General features: G+C 54.2%; 1 protein-coding gene across 2 annotated transcripts in view; it reads right to left on the bottom strand.

Moving 5' to 3' along the window:
* Positions 1–19,877, bottom strand: part of OTOF (otoferlin) — an 83,060-nt gene that overhangs the window by 45,192 nt on the left and 17,991 nt on the right. For both annotated transcript variants that reach the window (XM_064494670.1, XM_031466718.2), the window contains exons 3-5: positions 13,130–13,218; positions 7,312–7,411; positions 4,445–4,626 (exon numbers count right to left, since the gene is read on the bottom strand). In XM_064494670.1, coding sequence (XP_064350740.1) covers positions 4,445–4,626; positions 7,312–7,411; positions 13,130–13,218 — 371 coding nt within the window. The remainder of the gene's footprint in view (positions 1–4,444; positions 4,627–7,311; positions 7,412–13,129; positions 13,219–19,877) is intronic.

The following is a 19,877-nucleotide window of genomic DNA, read 5'->3' as shown; positions in this document are numbered from 1 at the left end:
TCCTGCAGCTTCTGGAGTTCAGGAGGGAGGCAAGGGTGGGGCCATGGGAACTGATAGGTCAGAACTCTGGGGGTGAGGCTGGGGGTGCTGACCCCATACACATGTCTGTGCACACCCAGGGCACACGCCCCATGCCCAGCTCTGTCAGAGCGCCCAGCCACGCGCACACACATCCGGCGGCCCCTGGCCCCAGGCCTAGGAGGGAGGTACCTGTCTTCCAGGGATCTCCTCTGGAAGAGTGGACCCTCCTCACCCTCTCCGCAAATGAGACCCAGCAGAAGGGAGCCCAGCAGAAAACCCCTCATCCCCAAGGACACTGGGAAGGGAGGCTGGGCAGAAGGAGGTGGGGCTGTGGAAGGCTGGAGGGCCAGGTAGCTGCAGAAAATGAGGTGGAGAGAGTCATGAGATACAGGGAATCTGCGAAAGCCCCAGGTCTCTGGAGTGCAGCTGCGAGATCAAAGCTGCATTTCTTTCTTTGTTCTAAGATGTGGTCCTTGGCCCAGAACCCAGTGGTGTGTGCAGCTCCCTGGAGTCAGGCAGAGAGAGAACATATGTGCAGGTGCACGTGTGCAAACACTTGGCCCTTGGGTGTGTGTGCATGTGTGTGTGTCTTCAGGACACAAGTCTCCTCTCTCTTCAGACACTTGGGGGGGGCGGTAATCTACAAAAACCCTGATTTTGTGCTTCTGAGAGCAAAGTGCCCATGGGGTTAGTAATTCATTCCTTCTCTGCAACACAGACAGCTGGGAAGACAAGGGGAGCCCCATGGTGAGTGAGACCCTGCCCCAGGCCCAGGCGGCTAGGGAGCTCCAGCTGCGGCAGTGTGGTTCACAAAGCCCTTGGTGTAGGGTGGGGTGGCCACAGCTGGAGAAGGATTTTGGGCCAAAAGTTCAGATGCTGCTCAGGGTGAAAAGGGTTGGGGTGGGGCAATGTGAGACTGGGGAGGGAGGAGGACGGAAAGGGACGCTGGCTGCACCCTGGCCACTTGCCAGGTGCTGCGTGGGTGGCCCACATGTATTATCTCACTTGATTCTAACACTCCTGTGAGGCTTCAGGGACCCCCATCTCACAGATGGGAAAGTGGGGCTCTAAATAGCCGAGCTGGGGTTCGAGCCCTATATTCTCCATGGCACCGCACTGCCTCCCGGACCATTCCAGGGGGAGTTGTGCAGACAGCTGGCCAAAATCAGAGGCTTCCAGTTTGGAGACAGGGACTAGAGAAGCTGGCAAAGTGGTTCAGTGGGTGTGTGACTGACCAGGGGCTGGGACTGATGGAACCAGGAGAGGAGAGGATTGACATGAGGCGGATGGTGTTGGGTTGGGGGCTGCCAGCAGACATCCCCTGAGGTCTAGTGGGAGGAACTTCTGGGAATAGACTTAAGGCCTTGGGAGGGAGTGCCTTTAAGTAGGGGAGTATCTGCAGAGGCCCCTTCCAGGGGGTGGTGAGGGTGGATGGCAGGACCCCTGCTGGGGGGACTCAGGCCTTGGAGGGAGACTTTCCCACATCAGCCTCCTCTGCCATCCATGGAATGGACACCTCATGCCACCAGTCCTGGGCTTCAGGTTGGCTCCTGCCACTCATTCCCAAACCCCTGTCCCAGCCTCCTCCAGCAAGTGCCCCACGCAGCTGCATCAGACAGGTAGGAATGGATTCCCACACCAGAGCCCCATGGGTCCAGATGACCAGGTGAGACACTGCCGCTTGCCAGCAATGGGGTTTTTTTGTTGGGAAAACAACAGAGGGACAACCTGTAGATCAGGCACCTTGACCTACAGAGCGATGGGCTTTCCCAGGAGGGGCAGGCAGGGGCAGATGCGGAGAAAGAAATACTTGGGGTCAGCGCCCAGGTACATACATCCCTTCCTTCTCCCTGTCCCTCTGTTGACCAATTTTTTTCTGGAGGGCTCTTTGGCCCAGAAGACAGTGACTTCCTCCCAGACCCCAGAGCTGACCGGCCTGGCTGGCCAGCACCTATGTGAGGAGGGTGAGACATAACACCCAGGGCTGTGAGGCCAACTACCATTTTCCTCTTGGAACCTCACACTCCATGACCCCAAACTCATGGGCCCCATGTAGGCAGCTAGAATTAAACTTCTGGAAAAGCCCAGATTCTCCAAACCAGCTCCACCTTCTTCTCACCCCTCGCCCCCAGCCAGCCTGTGGGCTGCACGGCCAGGCCTGGAAGGAGAAAGTGTGACCATGGCACCACCCCAAGGTGCTCTCCGGGTCTGGGCTGGCAGCCCCTGAGCAGCTGGGAAACCGTGCCCACACTCACCCAGCCCTGCCAACTCAGGGCGGCGGCCCCGGGAAGACAAGGAGCTTGGACTGGGGTTGTCATCCTTCTCTGATTCCCAATCCCCAGGACAAAACTCCTCTTCCTCCTCCACCTGCTTCCTGCTACTGCCCTGGGAGAGGTTGCATGAACGTTGGGAGAGGTGAGAAAGCCCGTGCTACATCGTGAGGAAGAATGGAAGTGGCCTCTCCATCTCCATCTCCTGGGGGCCCGGGACCATCTGTGGGTCTGGGACCAAAGCCCCTCATCTTGCTTGACCACATCCTCTCACTGCTGTCTCCAGCACACTCTGGTCCACTTGCACGGGATGAGAGAGGACCTGGCTCGGCATTGCCTGAGCAGCAGCTACCCTAGACGGGGCTGCCCTCTTGGCTGTCCAGAGCTCCCAGAGGGTTGTTTCTCATGGGTGCCACTTGCAGGATCCGGAGTATCCTAGAGTCTCTCAGGAGGTCAGAGCTGGAGGGGAGCCAGGATGCTCAACCCATTCCTGTTACTGACCCGGAAGGGTTAGTGACTTTCCCAAAGTCATTCAGTTAGTTAAGTGGCAGTCAGGATGGGATGTAATGGAACTCAGCTCTCCTGATTCAGAGCCAGTGTTCCTTTCCCTGTATTTAATGGCCCTCAAGTGGCTTCCAGAAAACCCTTTCTCAGAGGCCACCTGCAGTCTTAGACAAGCTCTTTTCTCTATGGGACAGAGGATGGGGATCAGATGGTACCCTTAGTGTCAGCTGCAGTCTCCACTGGGTCCCTGCTCCTCCTTTCACCATTTCTGGCCAGATTCCTGACCCTCTGCATTTCCCAAACCTGCTTGTCACCAGCCCTTACGTGGTGTAGCCTTTGGCACCCCAGTTACAGCCTGACCCTCCATCATTCCTTTGGCTCTCCCATCAAAAGGACGGGGGTTCCCACTGTCCTGGGTCCCACTGTACAGGTTAGGAGTGACTGGCCAAGGGTCACAGGGTTGATAAGAGGCAGAGCTGTGACTCAGATCCTGTTTCCTGAGGCCAGATTGCACGTTCTGTCCATGCCATTGCACGGTACTGCCCACCCCACGGCCGGCCAGCAGTTGCAGGTCCAGCTACATTTGCCACAGGCATGGTTCCTTTGACCTTATTACTATTATTCCCAACTCGCTCCCAAGGCCCAGGGTCTTAAGCTTGTGTGTGTGTCTGTATCTGTGTGTCTGTGTGTCTGTGTGTCTGTGTGTGTGTGTTTAGGGGTGAGTGGTTCAAGGGCAAGGAAGGAAAATATATTACACAATGAAAGTAAAAAATTCAATTACACTAATTTAGGATCTGTGTTTCTTTTTAGAACAGGGACTGAATAAATCTGACTTAGAAAGGAGAAGGGGGAGGAGATGGGAGAGGTTTCCAACGGGAGGGGGCATCCCCCTCTCTGAAAACCCACCCCTATCCTCCAGTCACACCGCGGACTTACCTGTGCTTTACGCATCATGCCCAGTGATCTGGGAAGCTGATGACAGTGTTTTATTTGCCTAGAGCCTGTCTCTCTGGGCTCTAAGAGTAATACAATTGCATTTCCTTTTTTTGTAGAAATAGTGCATTTGGAATGAACAGACCTGGAATGTCATCCTGTTCTCTGTGTGGTTGGACATTCGCAGGTATGAATCCTGGACCCGAGGGTGCTAGGATGCAGTCTTCTCAACAGAAGAGAGGCCAAGTCTCGACCAGGACCTTTGGCTTCACTCCCGCTGGAAGAGTCCTCCCTCTCTTGGGCCTTCACCGGGCCAGGGCGGAGGCCAGGCTGCCTGCACCCGTTCTGGCACTGCTGAGTCTTGGGCCAGAGAGATCAGGGTCTCCTCCTGTCTGCTTTTCCCATTCCTTGAGGAGGCAGTTATGTAGCCTCTTCCACTCATGTCGGAGCCCACCCTCCTGGAACTTTGCCTCCCTCAGGTTCGCGGGGAGGCCTGGCCCCTCATCCTGATCCCAGACAGCCTGTTGTCTCTTCAGTGAGTTCTGGAGTTGGGGAGGGCAGGTCAGGGTCAGGTAGCTGTAGAAACACCTTCCTCTCTCTTGTATGTCTCTCCAGCCCTGTACTCTTAGCCCAGCCAGGCCTAGAGGGGACACAGGTAGCCTCCCTGTGTCTTTGGGGGCAGGAGGCGGGGGCAGGCAGAGGGCCCAGCCTATTACCTCCGGAAGCTCTTCTCGCCCGGTGGCCGGGAGCTGGGGCGGGAGCCGGGGAGCAGCCCATCTGTCTCCTGGCTGTCCTTCTCTTCCTCTTGAATGGACTCATCCCCGAGGAAGTCCCCATCATCCCAGGAGCCCACCGTGCCGTCTGTGGCCTGATATCGGACCTCCACGCACAGCCTGGTCTGGAGGGAGAAATGCGTGATGAGTGGCTGGGACGGCAATAATAATCACAGCCCCATGTATTCCGCTACTTGGGGATTTTACAAAGTGCTTTCACATCCTTAACTCACTAGAGGAAGGCAAGCTGGGTACTAGCTTCCCCCTACTCTCCCATTTTGCAGATGAGAAAACAGAGGCTCAGAAACTGACAAGCCTAGGCTCAGTCAGCTGAATAGGCTCTGGCTCCAGGTCCTGCCTCAAGTGACTCTCCTCCTCCCTGGTGTCCGAGGTGGTGGGGTGGGCGCACTGGGCTCTCTGAGTCCACTGTACACAAATAAGAGCATCCTTCAGTATCCCCCATGTGTACGTCACTCTTTTGTCCTCAGAAGCAGGGCTGCCTGCAGGGACGAGGGGTGGTCTGTCTGAAATCGGCTGACCCCCTCCCTACTCCTGACGCTCCTCCGGGATGTGATGAGAGCTGAGAGTGCCACTCAGGAGAGGAGCCAGGCCCTGGACACCCTCCCAAAGCATGGGGTTGGCACTTCCTCCTGCTCTTCTGATACCCACACTCATACTCTGGAGAGGAAGGCATCTGGGGGTCATTCTGGGCTTTTCTCTGAGGGAAAATGGAGCGGCAAACCTGGGCCCTGGCTGTGCCCTTGAGCATCCGGATTTGGCTTCTTGCTCTGTGTCCCTGGGTCCCTGGGTCCCTGGGTCCCTGGGCCACTTTCCTCCTCTCAGCTCTAGTTTCTTCCCAGTGCACAGGGAAGACTTGTTCTAGTCCCTTCCTCCACCCGCACAGGGGCTAGAACACCTCTGAGACATGCTTGCCCTTCCTCCACATCAGGGACTGAGACCTCCACCCAGGCAGCCTTCGCCCCACGTGTGGGCTTCCAGATGCCCAGGCTCGACTCCCCCGGGGAAGGGAAAGTCGCACGCATTTTCTGAATCCTTGCTGCACTAGTCATTAGGCTAAGATGCTTCAGCATAAACTCATTTGATCTTCCCAACACTTCGACCTAACCTACCTAACCTATCAAAGAGGTTAAGTTACTTGCTCAGAGTCACAGAACTACAAAGTGCTGGAGCTGGGGTTTGGGCTCAGCCTGATTGACTCTAATCCCCATGTCCTTCCCACTGAGCCAGTGTGGCCAGTTCAGTGTGATCAAGCACATGGTGGTGGAGAAATTGTGGTCCTGGAATCATAAGTCCTGGGTTCCAGTGCTGACTCTGCTGGGACCAGCTGTCCATTCCTTGACTCAGTCCATTCCTCATCCAGGACTTCAGTGTTCCCATTCAAAAAATGGATAGTGGAGATGGGTGGTGGGTAGGCTAGGTGATCTGTAAGTCCTTTCCTTTGCTGAATTCCTAAATCTGCTTCTAGAAACACAGGGCACGGGCTGCGCTGTTGGTTGTTCCTGCCTGCCTCCCTAGTTCCCTCTCACCTCACCTCACCAAGCATCTGCGTTCCTCTCCAAGCACCCCCGTGCCCACTGGGGTCCCTTAGTGTGTTTTGCATCCCCTCTCTCCTTGCTGTGGTGGCTGAGACCCCAGCCTTCCTGACTTCAAGAAGCCCCTCTGCCCGTGCCTACCTGTGTGAGAACGGCCTGTCTGGGGACAAGCTGAGAAGCTCCACCTCTTCTCCTTGTTCTCAGCGAGGAAATGTCTTGAGACACCAAGGCCCCAGGAGTTTTCTGCCTCACCCTTGGCACTCCTCAGGGAGGGGCTCCTTTCCTTCTGGCTCCCTGTGGCTGCAGTCCTGCTTCTGAGACTATTCTGCTGCTACTGCTTAGGGCCGTGTGCAGGACAGGGCCGGGGAACAATGGTACAGCCCCATTTTAGATATGAGTAAACTGAAGTCAGGAAATCATAGCTACTGATAGTATTCTGTACATTTATTGAGCACTATCTCTCTGCTTAACTGTTTTAAGCACTTTCTGTGAATTCCCATTTAATCCTTAGAATAATCCTATGAAGTAGATTTGATAATTTTGCTCACTTTGCAGATAATATGTAGCCTGTCCAAGTCACACAGTTAGTGAGTGGCCTCACTAAGGTCTGTACCCTCACCACTAGGCTCAGCTGCCCAGGGGTGACATGGATGAGCTCAAGGGGACAGATGAACCAGAGCCGAGCTTGGGGTCTGGGAGTCCTGATTGGTTGATTTCCTTCCTTTGTTTGAACTTGTATTAAGTGTCTATAGACTGGGCGTCACTGGTGCATGTGTGTTCTTCCCTGCTGGAAGTGCTGGGATAGGATGTGACAGATGGAATAGAAAGAAGGTCCTTGCCCTCACAGAATGGCTAGTCTTAGACACCAAGGTGTCGGTTATGCCCTGGAGTGGCCAGCAGGGTTCAGGCTGACTTTTGGATAATGAGAGATGCCTCTTTAGTGATTCCTGAGCTGGGAGGCCCCCCGTGTGCAGAAGGGAGGGCACCCCCGCCCCAGTCACTTCTCTTGTACTCTCACTGCAGGAAAGGCTGCAGCATCCACCTTGGGACAGCAGACCCTGCCATGCCCCAGGGTCTCCAGCCACGGCCCTCAGGCTGAGGGGCTCTGGCAGAGTCTGACCTGAGTCCCCTCCTCTCACCCCATCTCCTGCCCACAGGAAGCGCCCCCCAGACCACGCTATGTGTCGGGGAGGGAGGTGAATAGGCCCCCAGGTGACCTCTAATGGGAAAATCCAGGGGCTTTCTGGGCACCCTCACCTTGATGATCGCATTGTTGTCATCAATCAGCGTGTCGGTCACCTCCACGTGGTTCTCCTCCACCACCTTCTGCAGCACCATACGGAATGTCCCGATTAGCCTGCAACCGGCAGAGGGGGCACGGTTTTCATGGTTTCACATGAAGAGGCCAGAATGAGGAGCCAGGCTGACATCCCAAGAGGCTGTGACTGGCCAGGAAGGAGACAAGTGGGCTGCAGAGAGGGAGGGCTTGCTTGAGCTCCAGGCTGGGGTTGGAGAAGGTATCTCAGGAGCGAGGGCTGGTCCTGGCCAGGGTGGCATGTCCAGGAGGGTCTGTGACCCCCAGCAACTGTGCGTGGTTGTGTATCTGAGAGCTGTTTCCCCAGGAGAGTTGAGGGCAGCATGCACCCAGGGGAATGTTCACAGACTGGGGTCAGGATATCACAGTGGAGCCCTGTGTTCCTCGGGCATATGCAATCAGGGCTCAGCTGAGCCCTTGAAGGACAGCTTCCAGATGCCCAGCAGGGAGACTGCTGGGGGAGGACAGGAGGCTCCTGGACACACAAATTGCTCCTTCCCCTCCCGCCTCTCTAAACATGACCAAGGTCATTACTCCTCAGTGGCACCACTGGGCCATATTCATCCTGTTTAGTCAGTAGTGATGCTCACACCTGCATTCTGTAAGTTCCTTGGGGCAAGGACCCACCTGACTGTGGGATTTCCATACTCCCAGCCTTTCCAGGGAAGCAGTTGTTTCCAGCTTCCAGCCTCTATTTGATATTTCTGGCTCACAGGAGATCTCAAAATCTAATGGCTGAATTAATGAACAACAGTGGGTACCCCATACATGCAGATGGAGTTGACCTGATTGTCGTTTCATCCCATGGTTTGAAGGCTATGGCTCTGGGAGAAAACAGTGTATTCTGAGAGATGTTCTCACACGGTGATTCCACATGGGGTACATTAAAACATACACAATTTCTGGTTGAAAGGACAACAGCTGGGGAGGCATCTATAGGCTGGGAGAACTGGAGGGGACTTTAGGATCATCTGGTGCTGCCCTGGATTTTAGGGAAGGAAGGTGAGGCCGAGAAAGCAGGGAGGGACGCAGTTAATTTAATGGCCAATCTGGGTGAGGTGAAGTATCAGGTGGATTCTAACTTTAACAGACGTTTTTGATACCTGCATTCTCCCAAAGGCCATGGAGGGTGAACACTTTAAGAAAAGCCTCCTGTCTGTGTGAGGGGAGGAAGTGGTGGGAGCAGCCATGGTCAATGAATATGAAATGCTTCCATCTGGGGTCCAGAGCCCCATCTGCCAGCTCACCCCACCTTCCCTGAGAGTGAGCCTGTTTGTACCATTCCTCCACTGGGTCTTCTGATCCCACCCTTTGGAAGCTTCCTCTTTTGTTGCATCCCAGCCTCTCCCCAGCTTGGGCGGGGCTGACGCAAGTGCTGGGCTGGGGGTCAGAGACATGGTGCCACTGCCCCCAAGTCTCAATTTTGTCATTGTGTAGCTCTTCTAACACTAGACTATAAGCACGAAAGAATACACTAGGTTTTTTACAGCCTCACCTCTTTTGGATATAAATCAGTGCTTCTAAACTTTAGCATGGATAGAATCATACTTGTTAAAACACAAATGACTGGGACCCACCCAGCCGCGACTGTGCTGGCAACTGTTTAACAACTGGAGAGGGGAGGGGAAGGGCAGACCTGACTTGTAAATTTTGCCCACTTCCAAGGTGTAAGTACTCCCACCAAGGCCAATTTCAAGTTTCCAGTGTGAAGTCACTGAACTCAGTGTTGGGAGAGATGGCTAAGAGGGTAAGTTGGGTGAGAGGCAGCCTCAGCTCACCAGAGGCTCTGCCCCAGGGAGTCTGACTCAGCGGGCGGGGTGGGGCCCGAGAATGGGTATTTCTGACAAGTGTCCAGGAGATGCTGATGACTGTGGTGGGGGAGCACATCTGGAGAATCCCTGTTCTACTGCTGCCCTTTGCAGACTGGAACTTCAGGCCATGTTAGTGCCACTAGGACCTGGTGAGCACCTGCTGAGTGTTTTGTGCACAGGCACAACTTTGCCTCTAAGTTGCTCAGACAGGGAGGCCCAGGGATCAGCAGAGATGCTGCAATGTCACAAGATACCCCCAGGGGGCAGGATGGAGCTATCTCCACCCTCCACCCAACCACCCCCGCCCCCACCCCAAGTGCTCAGACAAGGCTTCTGTGCCTTCCAGGCTTAACCAAGGTCAGAGTCTCAGATCTTTAGACTTGAGAGGGGCCTTAAAGGAGAGCTTGTCTAGCATTCCGTCCAGGAGGAGTCCCTTAAACCGCCTCTTTGACACAGGCTCTCAAGCCCCAGCTAGATGCCCCATGTTGGGGCCTGACTAGGCTGACTACAACAGAGCTGCAACCAGGCATCAGGACCTGTTCGTCCTGACTGTTCATCCATCCACTTCTTCTTCAATCACACAGTAAGCCCAGGTCTGCCTTCTGGCAAATCCCCTGCTCCTTCGGCCCTGGCCCAAGCCCTGTCCACACACAGACTAAATGCCATCCCTAATAGGAGGCAGTGTAGACAGCAGAAAGAGCCTGGGCTCTGGAGTCAGACAGAGGTAGGTTTGCCAGCAGGGTCTAAAGGAGATTCCACCACTTGGGCAGCTGTGTGACTTTGGCTGGTTCTCCAACCTCTCTGAGCCTTGCTTTTTTCCCATGTCCCCAAAGGAGGTGAGACTGCTTGCTTTACTGGGCGGTGGTGAGTACACGCAAGTGAACGTCCTCAGATGTCGGCGTTGGGGCGTTTTTGCCATCTAGAGGGCCCACGCAGCCTGGTCCCCTTTGCAGGATGGGCTCTGGGTGCAGATGCGCAGCCTCACAGAGCGGGAGCTCATCTGCCACCCAGAGGATGGGTAGGGATCCTGGGAGCTAGCAAGGCCAAAGGACTAGGCTCATCACAGCCCCAGGGGGGGGGTTGAGATGGTGGTGCTTTACTCCTAACCCTTCCCCCCTACTTCCCCAAACAAAGGTAAAAAAATAGTATTCTTTGAAATAGACGATTGATATGATCTCAGTCTTATGTAAAGCATAATGAAAAACATTTTTATAAAGCTTTGCTCTTTTTACAAACTTGTAACGTACCATCAAAGCAAAACCAAGGTGCTTGCTATGAAAACACAGCTTCAAAACAAGTGCCCTCTTGCTGCTTCCATTGCCCCTCAACGCCTCCACAGATGTACTCTGGGGAAAGGAGCTGGTGCAGGAAGGAAGCCTTGGCTCTGGCTTGCATGGTGACCCTGGAGACCACGCCCCACACCTGGACCCTGGTTACCCTTTGTCTAGCCTGGCGGAAACTCAGCGGGGTCTGCCTATTACCTCTGTTTCTCTGGGTGGGTCAGCCAGGAGGAGCTGCCTGAGAGGTGGGCTCCCATGCCCAGGGTGGGCTGCCATGCCCCTGGACAGCTGGGTCCTTTCCCTGGAAAGTGGAGGTGTGAGGCTGTTCATTCTTCGGGAGGGAATGCTGGCACAGGGTTCAGGGGGTCTGGGTTGAAGACCAAGTTCTGCTTTGACCCTGCTGCATGACCCTAGGCAAAGGCCCTCTCTGGGCCTGTTTCCCCAAGGCTGTTGGTGAAAGGGCTGGAATCTAATCTTCTGTCCTTTGACAACCTCCCTTATGCAGCCAATCCAGGTTACCCATTGCACAGGGGGCGCCCCCCACAGAGTCCACATTCAGCTCAGAAGGGCGGACTGGCCCCCATGGAGGCTCCAGAGTAGCCAGAGTAGCCGGAGAGGGAGCAGGATTCCTAGGTAATTAGCCAGCAGGGAGGGGGCCTCAGACACAGACAGGCCCACAGACTGACTACAATAGAGCTGCAACCAGGCACCAGGACCTGTCAATAATTCATTGCTTTCCCCTGGGAGGTGGTGTCGGGTGCCTGAGGCCTGTGTTCTCCTGGCCCCTGAATTATTCAGGAGCCCCAGGAGACCAGTGTCTGGGTCAAGCAATCACCCTTCAAGGGTCCTGGACAGGCAGAGGGTGTCACACAAGATCCTCTGGACCCAACACCACATCATCACAGGACAGCCCAAGGCTCTTGAAAAAGGACCTCTTTCAATGTGGGCCAAGCAGACCCCATGGGGTCTCCTGGCCTCTGACTAGGACACTTTCTTCCTTCCCACCATCCTTCTCCTCCTCCCAGCAGCCTCTACAACTGCTGAGTGAGGAGCCAGTTTCCAAGCTGCCCCCCACTTTGAAAACAAGTTTCTTTCTCCAAAGGAGGGGTGGGATCAGGCCCATAGGTAGGTTCTGTTTCTCACACCAGCCTCGGTTTCCCCAAACGCACCCAGAACTCTTCAGAGAAGAAGGACCACTTGGATTCCTGCTCCCAGACTCTCCCGCCCTGTACACTTTCTCCTCCTGACCCAAGAGGGCATTTATTCAGTCACTCATTCCACAAAGGGATTGGGGGCCTGCTGGGTGCCAGCCACTGTCCCAAGCAGTGGGTATGGCTTTGCTGGTTGCTGAGCCCAGTGTGACCCCTAGAGCTCCCCAGCTGCCCCATAAGAAGGAGCCTGGTGACTGAGCCAAGCCCTGGTGGGGACAGAGGGCGAATACCAGGTGGGCTTTTTCTTTGGCTCCGGGAAATGGAGCCTAGATGCCAGAGTGGGAGACCCGAGCCCCACCTGACTCCAAACACCGCATCCTCCCTCTCCGACCACTGAACTGGCCTGTGGCAGGGTGGGCCCTCCTTCTCACCCTAGCTCTGCAGTCAGCAGTGCCCTGGACATCCTTCAGGTTTCCATGGAAACTGCAGGATCCTCTCCCACCAGGCCCAGGCCTCCCCTTGTGGGCTTTCCTGCCTCTTCTTGGGTGGGGGCAGGGAGGGTGGGGAGAGAGGAGAAGGAGAATCAGAATAGAAACTCCTCCCTTCTGTCTCCCTCTTGCTGGCATTTTAGAACAATTCATCGAAGCCTTATATTCCAGCATATTGACTGTCATGGTAGTCAATTTCCTAAACAATTTGCTGAATACTTCTGATTTGTGTATAGCAGGAGTTTTGATGTTTTCAAGGGTTTCCAGCACTTCAGGGATCGGTCTAGCAGCTTTTACTTAAACGATTTAGCAGTCTCTTCCACGTCCTTGGTTTCCACCATCACTGCTCACATACCGCGGTTTCCGGGAGTTTGAGGACAAGGAAGGGAAGGAAGAAGGCATGTATCCTAGCCCCACTCCACTGCTGTCTACCCACGTGGCCTCAGTATCCTCTCTGAGACTCAATTTCCCCATCTGTATGGCAAGGGTGGCACTGACTGAGCTCTGAGGCTCCCAGACGCTCTGTCATCTACTGTCGGTCCCTACTGGGCTGCTTGGATGACCCTCCCCACCCTTGGCTTCTGATTTTGCTTCTTCCTCCACATCCACCTTGTTGTGCATGTTCTCCTGTCCTTACAGGTCTTTCATCTCAGGGAAGAAGGTCATGCTTCATCTTGGGGGACCCTGATGGGGTATCTAAACAGCCTTTCTTGTGGATGCTGGAGACAGCTGCCTGAATGATGGGATGCCCTGAGAGGCTGAAGGGAGGCGTCCTTGCCTGCAGGCCTGGAATGCCCACACCTCGTACTCAGCTGAGATCTTGCAGACTCCTCATAAAAACCGCAGACTCCTTGGAGCCCACATGTTTCGGCCTTTCCTGATTCCTAATCCCAAACTGAGGTTAATCCAGGGCAGGCAGTGGGTGTGGGTCCCCCTTTTAAACTCAAAGGAGAGGGCATCCCAAGGAACAAGGCAGGATCCCCACCCCTCTGGGCCCCGCATCTCCTGCCCCGCCCTACCCCACACTTACTTGTTGCTGAAGACTTTGCTGTAGTTGAAGATCTGAATCTCAAGCATCTCATTGCTGTTGATGCTACTGGCCACTGGCCACCGGAAGGTCTGGGGAGAGACAGACAGCTGTAGCCTTGGGTAGAAATGACAGGGAGGGGTATGGGGAACGGGAAAGGGGATCCCTGGTAAGATGGCCCCTTACATCAGCTCATGCTCCACAGGGACAAAACTCACAGCTGGAATTTCATTTAATTCCAACACCACCTTGTAGCGTGGGTCTTGTAGATGGTGCTTGTAGAGGCTGGGTGACCTGCCCAAGGTCATATAGTCAGTGTGAGAACCTAGAGCCAACCAGGGCTTCTGATTCTCAGTCCAGAGCTTTTTCCATTGATTCCTAGTGGTCTCCTAGTTCTTGGGGTCACTTGTGAGTGTGTGGTGCAACCAGAGTGGGGTGGGCTCCAGGGTTGTGGCTGGTGAGCTTGGGTTTTGCTGTGTGTGGAGTGGAGTTGTTAGCTTCCAGCTCTCCTGTCAGGCTCACTCTGACCAGTCCAAGCTCTGCCTTCCCCATTCAGGTCAAACCACCACTTACACTGGCAATGTTAACTTTGGGGACAGATTTTAGCAGTCTAGTGTTATTAGGGTCAGACCCACAGAGGAGGGATAGCCTGTCTCCACTCACTATTTCTAGATTTACCCTTCCATCTTGGTCTCATTATTGAGTCAATAATAATGATGAATGGGAAGTTCAAGGCAATTTTTCCAGATGTCTGAGAAATGGCAACAAGGGCTGAAAACAGGCCAAAACGTACAAAGTTCTCCATCCTCTAAAGAGAGCTGCCAACAGGCAGGGCCAGGCATTTTCCTCAGGGATGCCTTAAAGGTTTGCTACCCCAACCATCACCCCCTGGTTCTTCCTCCTTTTGTGATGTAAAAGAAGATGGGGGAAAGGGAGAGCTGGAAAGAGTCACATCCTAGGCACAGTGTTTTTGAGGTCCTTTCCTGGCAGAATAGCTCAGAGAGGTTGAGGCCCTGCAGGAAGGGGAGGCTGTCATGCAAGTTCCCAGTGACATCTGCCCGGGCGGTGGACTGACTAGTCTGCCCCTGAGCCTCTCGAGAGAACCGTGGAGCACCTTTGGGCAAGGACAGCTGCCAGGAAGGAGCCTGCTGTGGCACCTTTATGCTCTGTGGGTTCAGTGGGTGCTGTGAAAGTTAGTCGGGCTCGAGCCAGCCTGCTGACTCTCCACCCATGGCTGCCTGCCTGGGGAGGGGTCCCCAGCTCAGATGAGGCAGGGGTAGGAGCTGGAGTGGGTGGAGCCAGGGGTCCAAGGTTGGAAATCCACATCCAGAACACATCCCCATGGTGTCCTGTGAGATTTTCAGAGGCTTCAAGAGCTGGTTGGAGCTCACCTGCAAGCTGCCACATCACAAGGAGGGCCACGTCCATGGCAGAGACCAAGTATCAGACCATGTCCCCTGGCCCCTGCTGGAGGGGAAGGAGGAGGTGGAGGGCCTGAGCAGGTCCCTGTCTCACTCTGAGTCTTGAGCCACAAGCCTGAGAGAAGGGGTGCCAGGGTGGAGCAGTAGAACCTTCTGAACTGGACTTTGAGTAACTGAAAACGACCAGAAAGCTCTGAGGTCTGCTCAACCTGCTGCTGAGAGTTGGTATCTGGTATTGGGGGGATTTGACAGAGCAGATGGAAGGCAGTGACTTTTTAAAAATTAAAAAAAAAATTTTTATTGAGGGGAAGTAATTAGGCTTTATTTAATTTATTTGATTAATTAATTTTTTAATGGAGATACTGGGGGTTGAGCCCAGGACCTCACGCATGCTAAGCACGCACCCTACCTCTGAGCTATGCCCTCCCCCATTAGGCAACGACTTGTTAAGTTTTATTTTTATACCCTACCAAATTCGGAATGCACAATAGGCTAGGAATAAATAAAAATAGGAAAATTAATAATGGCTGTCATTGGTAGAGAACTTTTCACTATGAAGGTCTGAATGCTTTAGATGCATTAATTTATTTAGTCTTTACAACAACCCAAGAGGCTGGTAATGAGTTCTCCATCCCACAGACAGAGAAACTAGGGCTCAGGGAAGTGACAGGACTCTGTTGTTAGTGGCCCAGCAGGTGCTGGGAAGGCTTCTGACAGCCCACCCTGCAAGTTTGCCATTTCAAAGCTGTGTTGCCTTCTCCCATTGGGGGACCTGGGAGCTGGGGGACGTGGCAGGTCACAGCCCAGTGTGGACAGAGCCTGTCTCAGGAAGATGGCCTTCATGTCCTCTCTCTCCGGCACTGGCCGAGGCCCAGGGAAGCCCCTGACGTCTCCGTGGTCAGCTGGAGCCGGCAGGTGAAGGAGGAAGAAGCAGAGGATGGACAGGGGACCTGAGGAGGAAGAGGGCTGTGAGAGGGGCGTGGGGGGACTTGGGAGGTCGTGGACACAGAAGGAAGAAGGGCAGGGAAGGGAGCGTGGGAGGCAGCCTGGCCGCAGGCCTCAGTGAGCTGCTCCTGCTCCTGCTGTCTGGAGGCTTCCAGCTCAGCCGGGAGCACGGCTTTCTTAATGAAGTTGCTGTTATTAGGCTGCAGGGAAATAAACCAGCGCGGGAAGGCCTAACTCATAAGCCGCAGTGCAGAGGGGAGGAGGGACACCGAGATTTTTGTTTTCTTAGAATCAAGGGTGAAAGCATGTCTGATCCACCTGATGCACGTGGGATTTTAGCCTGGGAAGGAGGGAGGGGTTAGGAGGAAAAGGAGCTGTGGAAATGGCACCAGCAGTGGAAGGGGGTGTTGAAGCATGACATTAATTAGGTGAACACAGAGGAACCAGGAAACTGGAAGTGTGTCTGTCTCTCTGCCTCTGTCTCTGTCCCTGTCTCTCGCTCAGTGGTTCTCAACGCTGCCAACCTCCACTCAGCCGATGCAGCCGCAGCCGACATCCACTGCGCCCCGTGGGCAGCAGTGAGTTCCACTGAGTAACGAAGGACCTGCCCGCTGGTCACTTCTCTTAGTTCTTCTGCCAACTCTAAGAGTTGTAGTCCTGGCTCTGCCACTAGGTAGCTTCATGCCTCGAGGCCATGCCTGTCCCTCTCCCTTGCGCTCAGCTGCCTCATCTGCAAAGTGGGGGTGGGGAGGAGAGGGAGGCAGAATCTCCCTTACAGAGCTGTGCAGAGAACCAAATGGGATCACACAGAAACAGGATTTTGTCAGTGACTCAGCACTGCAGAAATCAGAGGTGTGACTTAATTTGGTTTTATTCAATTGTTTCTTTTTTCCTGTGGGAGCTTGAGTACCTGGGTGGGGCTGACCCTCACACCTCCCTGACCTCTCCCTCCATCACTTTCTGATGATATCTTTCTGACTTGGCCTGTCAACTTCTCTGAGCTTTGGAATGGTTTGTTACACAGCACTAGGTGACTGTGACAGTCACCCATGCTACCTGTGCCTCTCTCTAAGAGTCAGACTCCTGTCAGGGAGGACTAACAAAAGTGGCAGAACTGGCTCCAAGCCTAGGCCTTGTCTCTCTACACAACAGCTCCCTCCCTTCCTGCTGCCTCCAAAATTCCTGGGATAGCTTGACTGTCTCACTTAGCAGTCCAGAGCCTGAGCAGAGCCGGTGGCCCATTCTTGTCTCATTCACTGGGGTCTCCCTGCACCCAGCACGGGGCCTGGCACATGGTAGGCACTCAACAAATAGGCTTCCAATGTCTGCCTTGACTGCAGTGCTGCTCACGGTTAGCCTGTGGGTGAGGGCGGGTGAGTTCCCCTCTCCATCCCTCCCCCTCCTTCCCTGTAACATGATTGTGAAGCCACAGTACTGCTTCTCTGGGTTACTGTGAGGCTGATGAAGCACTTAGCATAGAACCCAGCTCAGGGTAAGAGCTAATCAACATGGTGGTTTGGTACAGTGATTCTCACTGTGTTGCTGTCAGTTCCAGGAGCTGGTGCAAGGTCTGGCATCGTTGGGGAGGGACACTGCAGGGACTGCAGGGGGCTACTGGGGACAGAGAGCCTCTCTCCAGCCTGAGGCCGCACTGGCATAATTCTCTTCCTACAGCCACAACAGCTGGGGGTTGTGCCTTCTACTTCTGGAGATGCCCTAAAGATCAGCAGCCCAGTGACCTGGCTGAGGGAACCCACACTTTATCTAAGATCCCGCCCACTTCAGCATCTAAACACGCTGGGGGACTCAGGTCGTAGGAGCTAAACACTGTGACTCAAATTGTCATAGCCAGCAAGCCCCATGCAGGTACAAACATTTTCTGAGCATCTTGTATGTCTACTGAGCACCTTGTATGTTTACTGAGCATCTTATACGTTTGCTGAGCACCTTCTGTGTGCCAGGCTCTGTGTGGAGATGCAGGGATGTCTCTCAAGAGCTCCTGGGTAGTTCTGGAGACAGACATAGACCTGAAATTGCAGCCTGTGACAGGAATGTTGACGGAAGTAAGGCAGCAAGCATTAGGGGCAGGAGGATGGAAGAGGACCTCTGTCTGAAGGGGTTCTCAAGGAGCCCTGGGAGTGTGGAGCTGTGACCCAGTTCACCAGCTCTAGACTTGGATGTGACCTGGCAGGTGCTGGCCAAGGTAGCAGAGTTCTGCATCCTATCAGCCCCAGCAATCTAGGACTCCATGGAAAGGTTTCCCTGATGCAAGATGGAGAATGACCTGGATTACCCTGAGCTGCATCAGCGAGGTTTGAAACCAACCAAAATCCGCAACGCAATGTCCTTAAAGGGACAGTCCTCTAGATTTTGGGAGGGAAAAATCTTAGGATGTGTTGCAAAGCTTTAGAGTGAAATGAAAAGAGACTGTCTGGGGAAGTTAAAGACCCAGGACTCCAGCTGGGTTTATCCTTTTGTTCATTCTTTCACGCAGCAATATTCCCCAGTGCTGAGTGCCAGGCCAATGATGAAGCAGAAAGTATGTTCCTGGTCCCATGGAGCTCATAGCCTTGACTTCCAGGTACAAGCAAAAGGGGCAGATAAGATCAGGTCCCTCTGACCCTCCACTTTCCCTGCTGATGCCCTCCCCTTGGGCTCAGAAAGCCTATAGTCCGTATTTGTCTGTACTGGGTCCATCTCCCTACTGGACTGAGCCCCTTGTGGGCGGGACTGAGCCTTGTCCACTTTGCAAGTGACCATAGGCTCTGGAATTAGACTTGGGTTCAAATCCTGATTGCTACTTATCGCCTGGGCTGACGCCAGCCCAGTGCGCTGCAGTGAGTTATAACGCTTGTGGACACTCTCAGCCCGTCCTGCCCTCTACCAAGTGCTCAGCACACAGCAGCTGCTCTTCTTCCTACAAATACTATTGTTATTCTGGCCTCTCTTGGGGGATCAGGTCCACAGAGAGCCTGGTTAAGGCCAAACCAAACTGGCTTGAGCTGGACTGGGCGTGGCCATTCCTACCCCTTGCCCCCACCCCTTCAGGGGCCTCTGCTGGCTGCTGGCCCAGCACAAAGGCTGTCTGTCTGCCTCTCTCTCTCTCTCTCTAGCTTCTCCATATTGCAGGTTAAATGCAGGATCTCAGATTCCAGCCTCCGGGAAAGGAGACACCAGGTCCAGGCTCTGTTTCCACCTTTGTTGTACAGAGCATTGTCTGTCTTCCATGTTCCCGTCCCTCAACCTCCTCCCCATTCAGGTTCCTCTGCCCCGCCTGCAGCAGCCCCTCTCATCCTTGTCTGAGCAGAGGAGGGAGAAATAATTTGTTTTCATGTCTTTTATTTCATTTTCAGCCACACACTATTTCTGTAAAGTGGCAGAGCAAGGAGGTTATCCCCATTTTACAAAAGGAGAATCCAAAGCCCAGAGAGGTTCAGTGGCCAGCCCAAAGAAACAGGGTTTGTTAACACCTCAGTGAGGACTGCAGCCCAGGTCTCATGACTCCAAGACTAATGGGTTTATACCTCACTGAGCTGGTTCCCAAAGGTCCCAGACACAGTAATGGTGAGAAAAGAGACTTTCTCAGAAGTCCAGAGGCCTTCAGCGGGATAGTTGAGTTTCCTTTTCCAAGCTTATTCTGGAATCACTGACAGGCTGGTTCTTTCAGGGACTAGCCAGGGAGTTTAGGACATGTCCACCCAGGCTGGGGAGACAGGGGTAAGTATGGGTGCAGCTTCAGGCTCTCTTTGGCGAGACCCCTGGGCCCTCCCCAAGCAGGAGGTGGGAGCTGGTGCTTTGTGGGGTGTGCCCTGCAGACCAGTGGCAGCCAGGCTGCAAGCTGCTTCTTAGAAGGAGAAATGGAGGCAGGGGTGTGGAGATACCCCAGTAAGGCCTTGCAGGGGCGGTGGGGGTCAGGCCAAGGAGTTTTTACTGCTGCATTCAGAGGGGGCTTAGAATCTCATCTAAGTGTAGACCTAGAATCCTGGCTTTGCTGCTTACAGCTGTCACCGTGGGAAGGTGAGTTTCATCAACTCTGAGCCGGAGTTTCATCACCTGTAGGTTCCTGTGGAGACTGGATGGAAACAGCTTGCTCAGGAAGCAGCATGCTGCCACTGTGGGAAACTGCTGCTGTGATCTTCCCATGGGGCTGCCCAGCGGGGAAGTGAGGGGCAAGTTCCTGTCACTTAGCATCTTTGCTCCCATTCCACCAAGTGCTGGTAGGTTCTCCATTGTGACAACCAGCAACTTCCCTGTCTGCCCGCGGGTACGCAGAACTTTCCCCAGGTGAGAGCAACTTCTCCCCACCTCGCACCTCCTCTCTGATCTTAGCACGTGCTTTTGCTCGTAACTCCCTGGTCTCTCCGCGCTGACCCAGAGGCTCCCCT

The sequence above is a fragment of the Camelus dromedarius genome, chromosome 15, assembly GCF_036321535.1.
Source record: "Camelus dromedarius isolate mCamDro1 chromosome 15, mCamDro1.pat, whole genome shotgun sequence".
In the NCBI taxonomy this organism is placed as follows: domain Eukaryota; kingdom Metazoa; phylum Chordata; class Mammalia; order Artiodactyla; family Camelidae; genus Camelus; species Camelus dromedarius.
The sequence above is the reverse complement of the archived record's forward strand: the minus strand, read 5'-3'. Positions and strand labels throughout refer to the sequence as shown.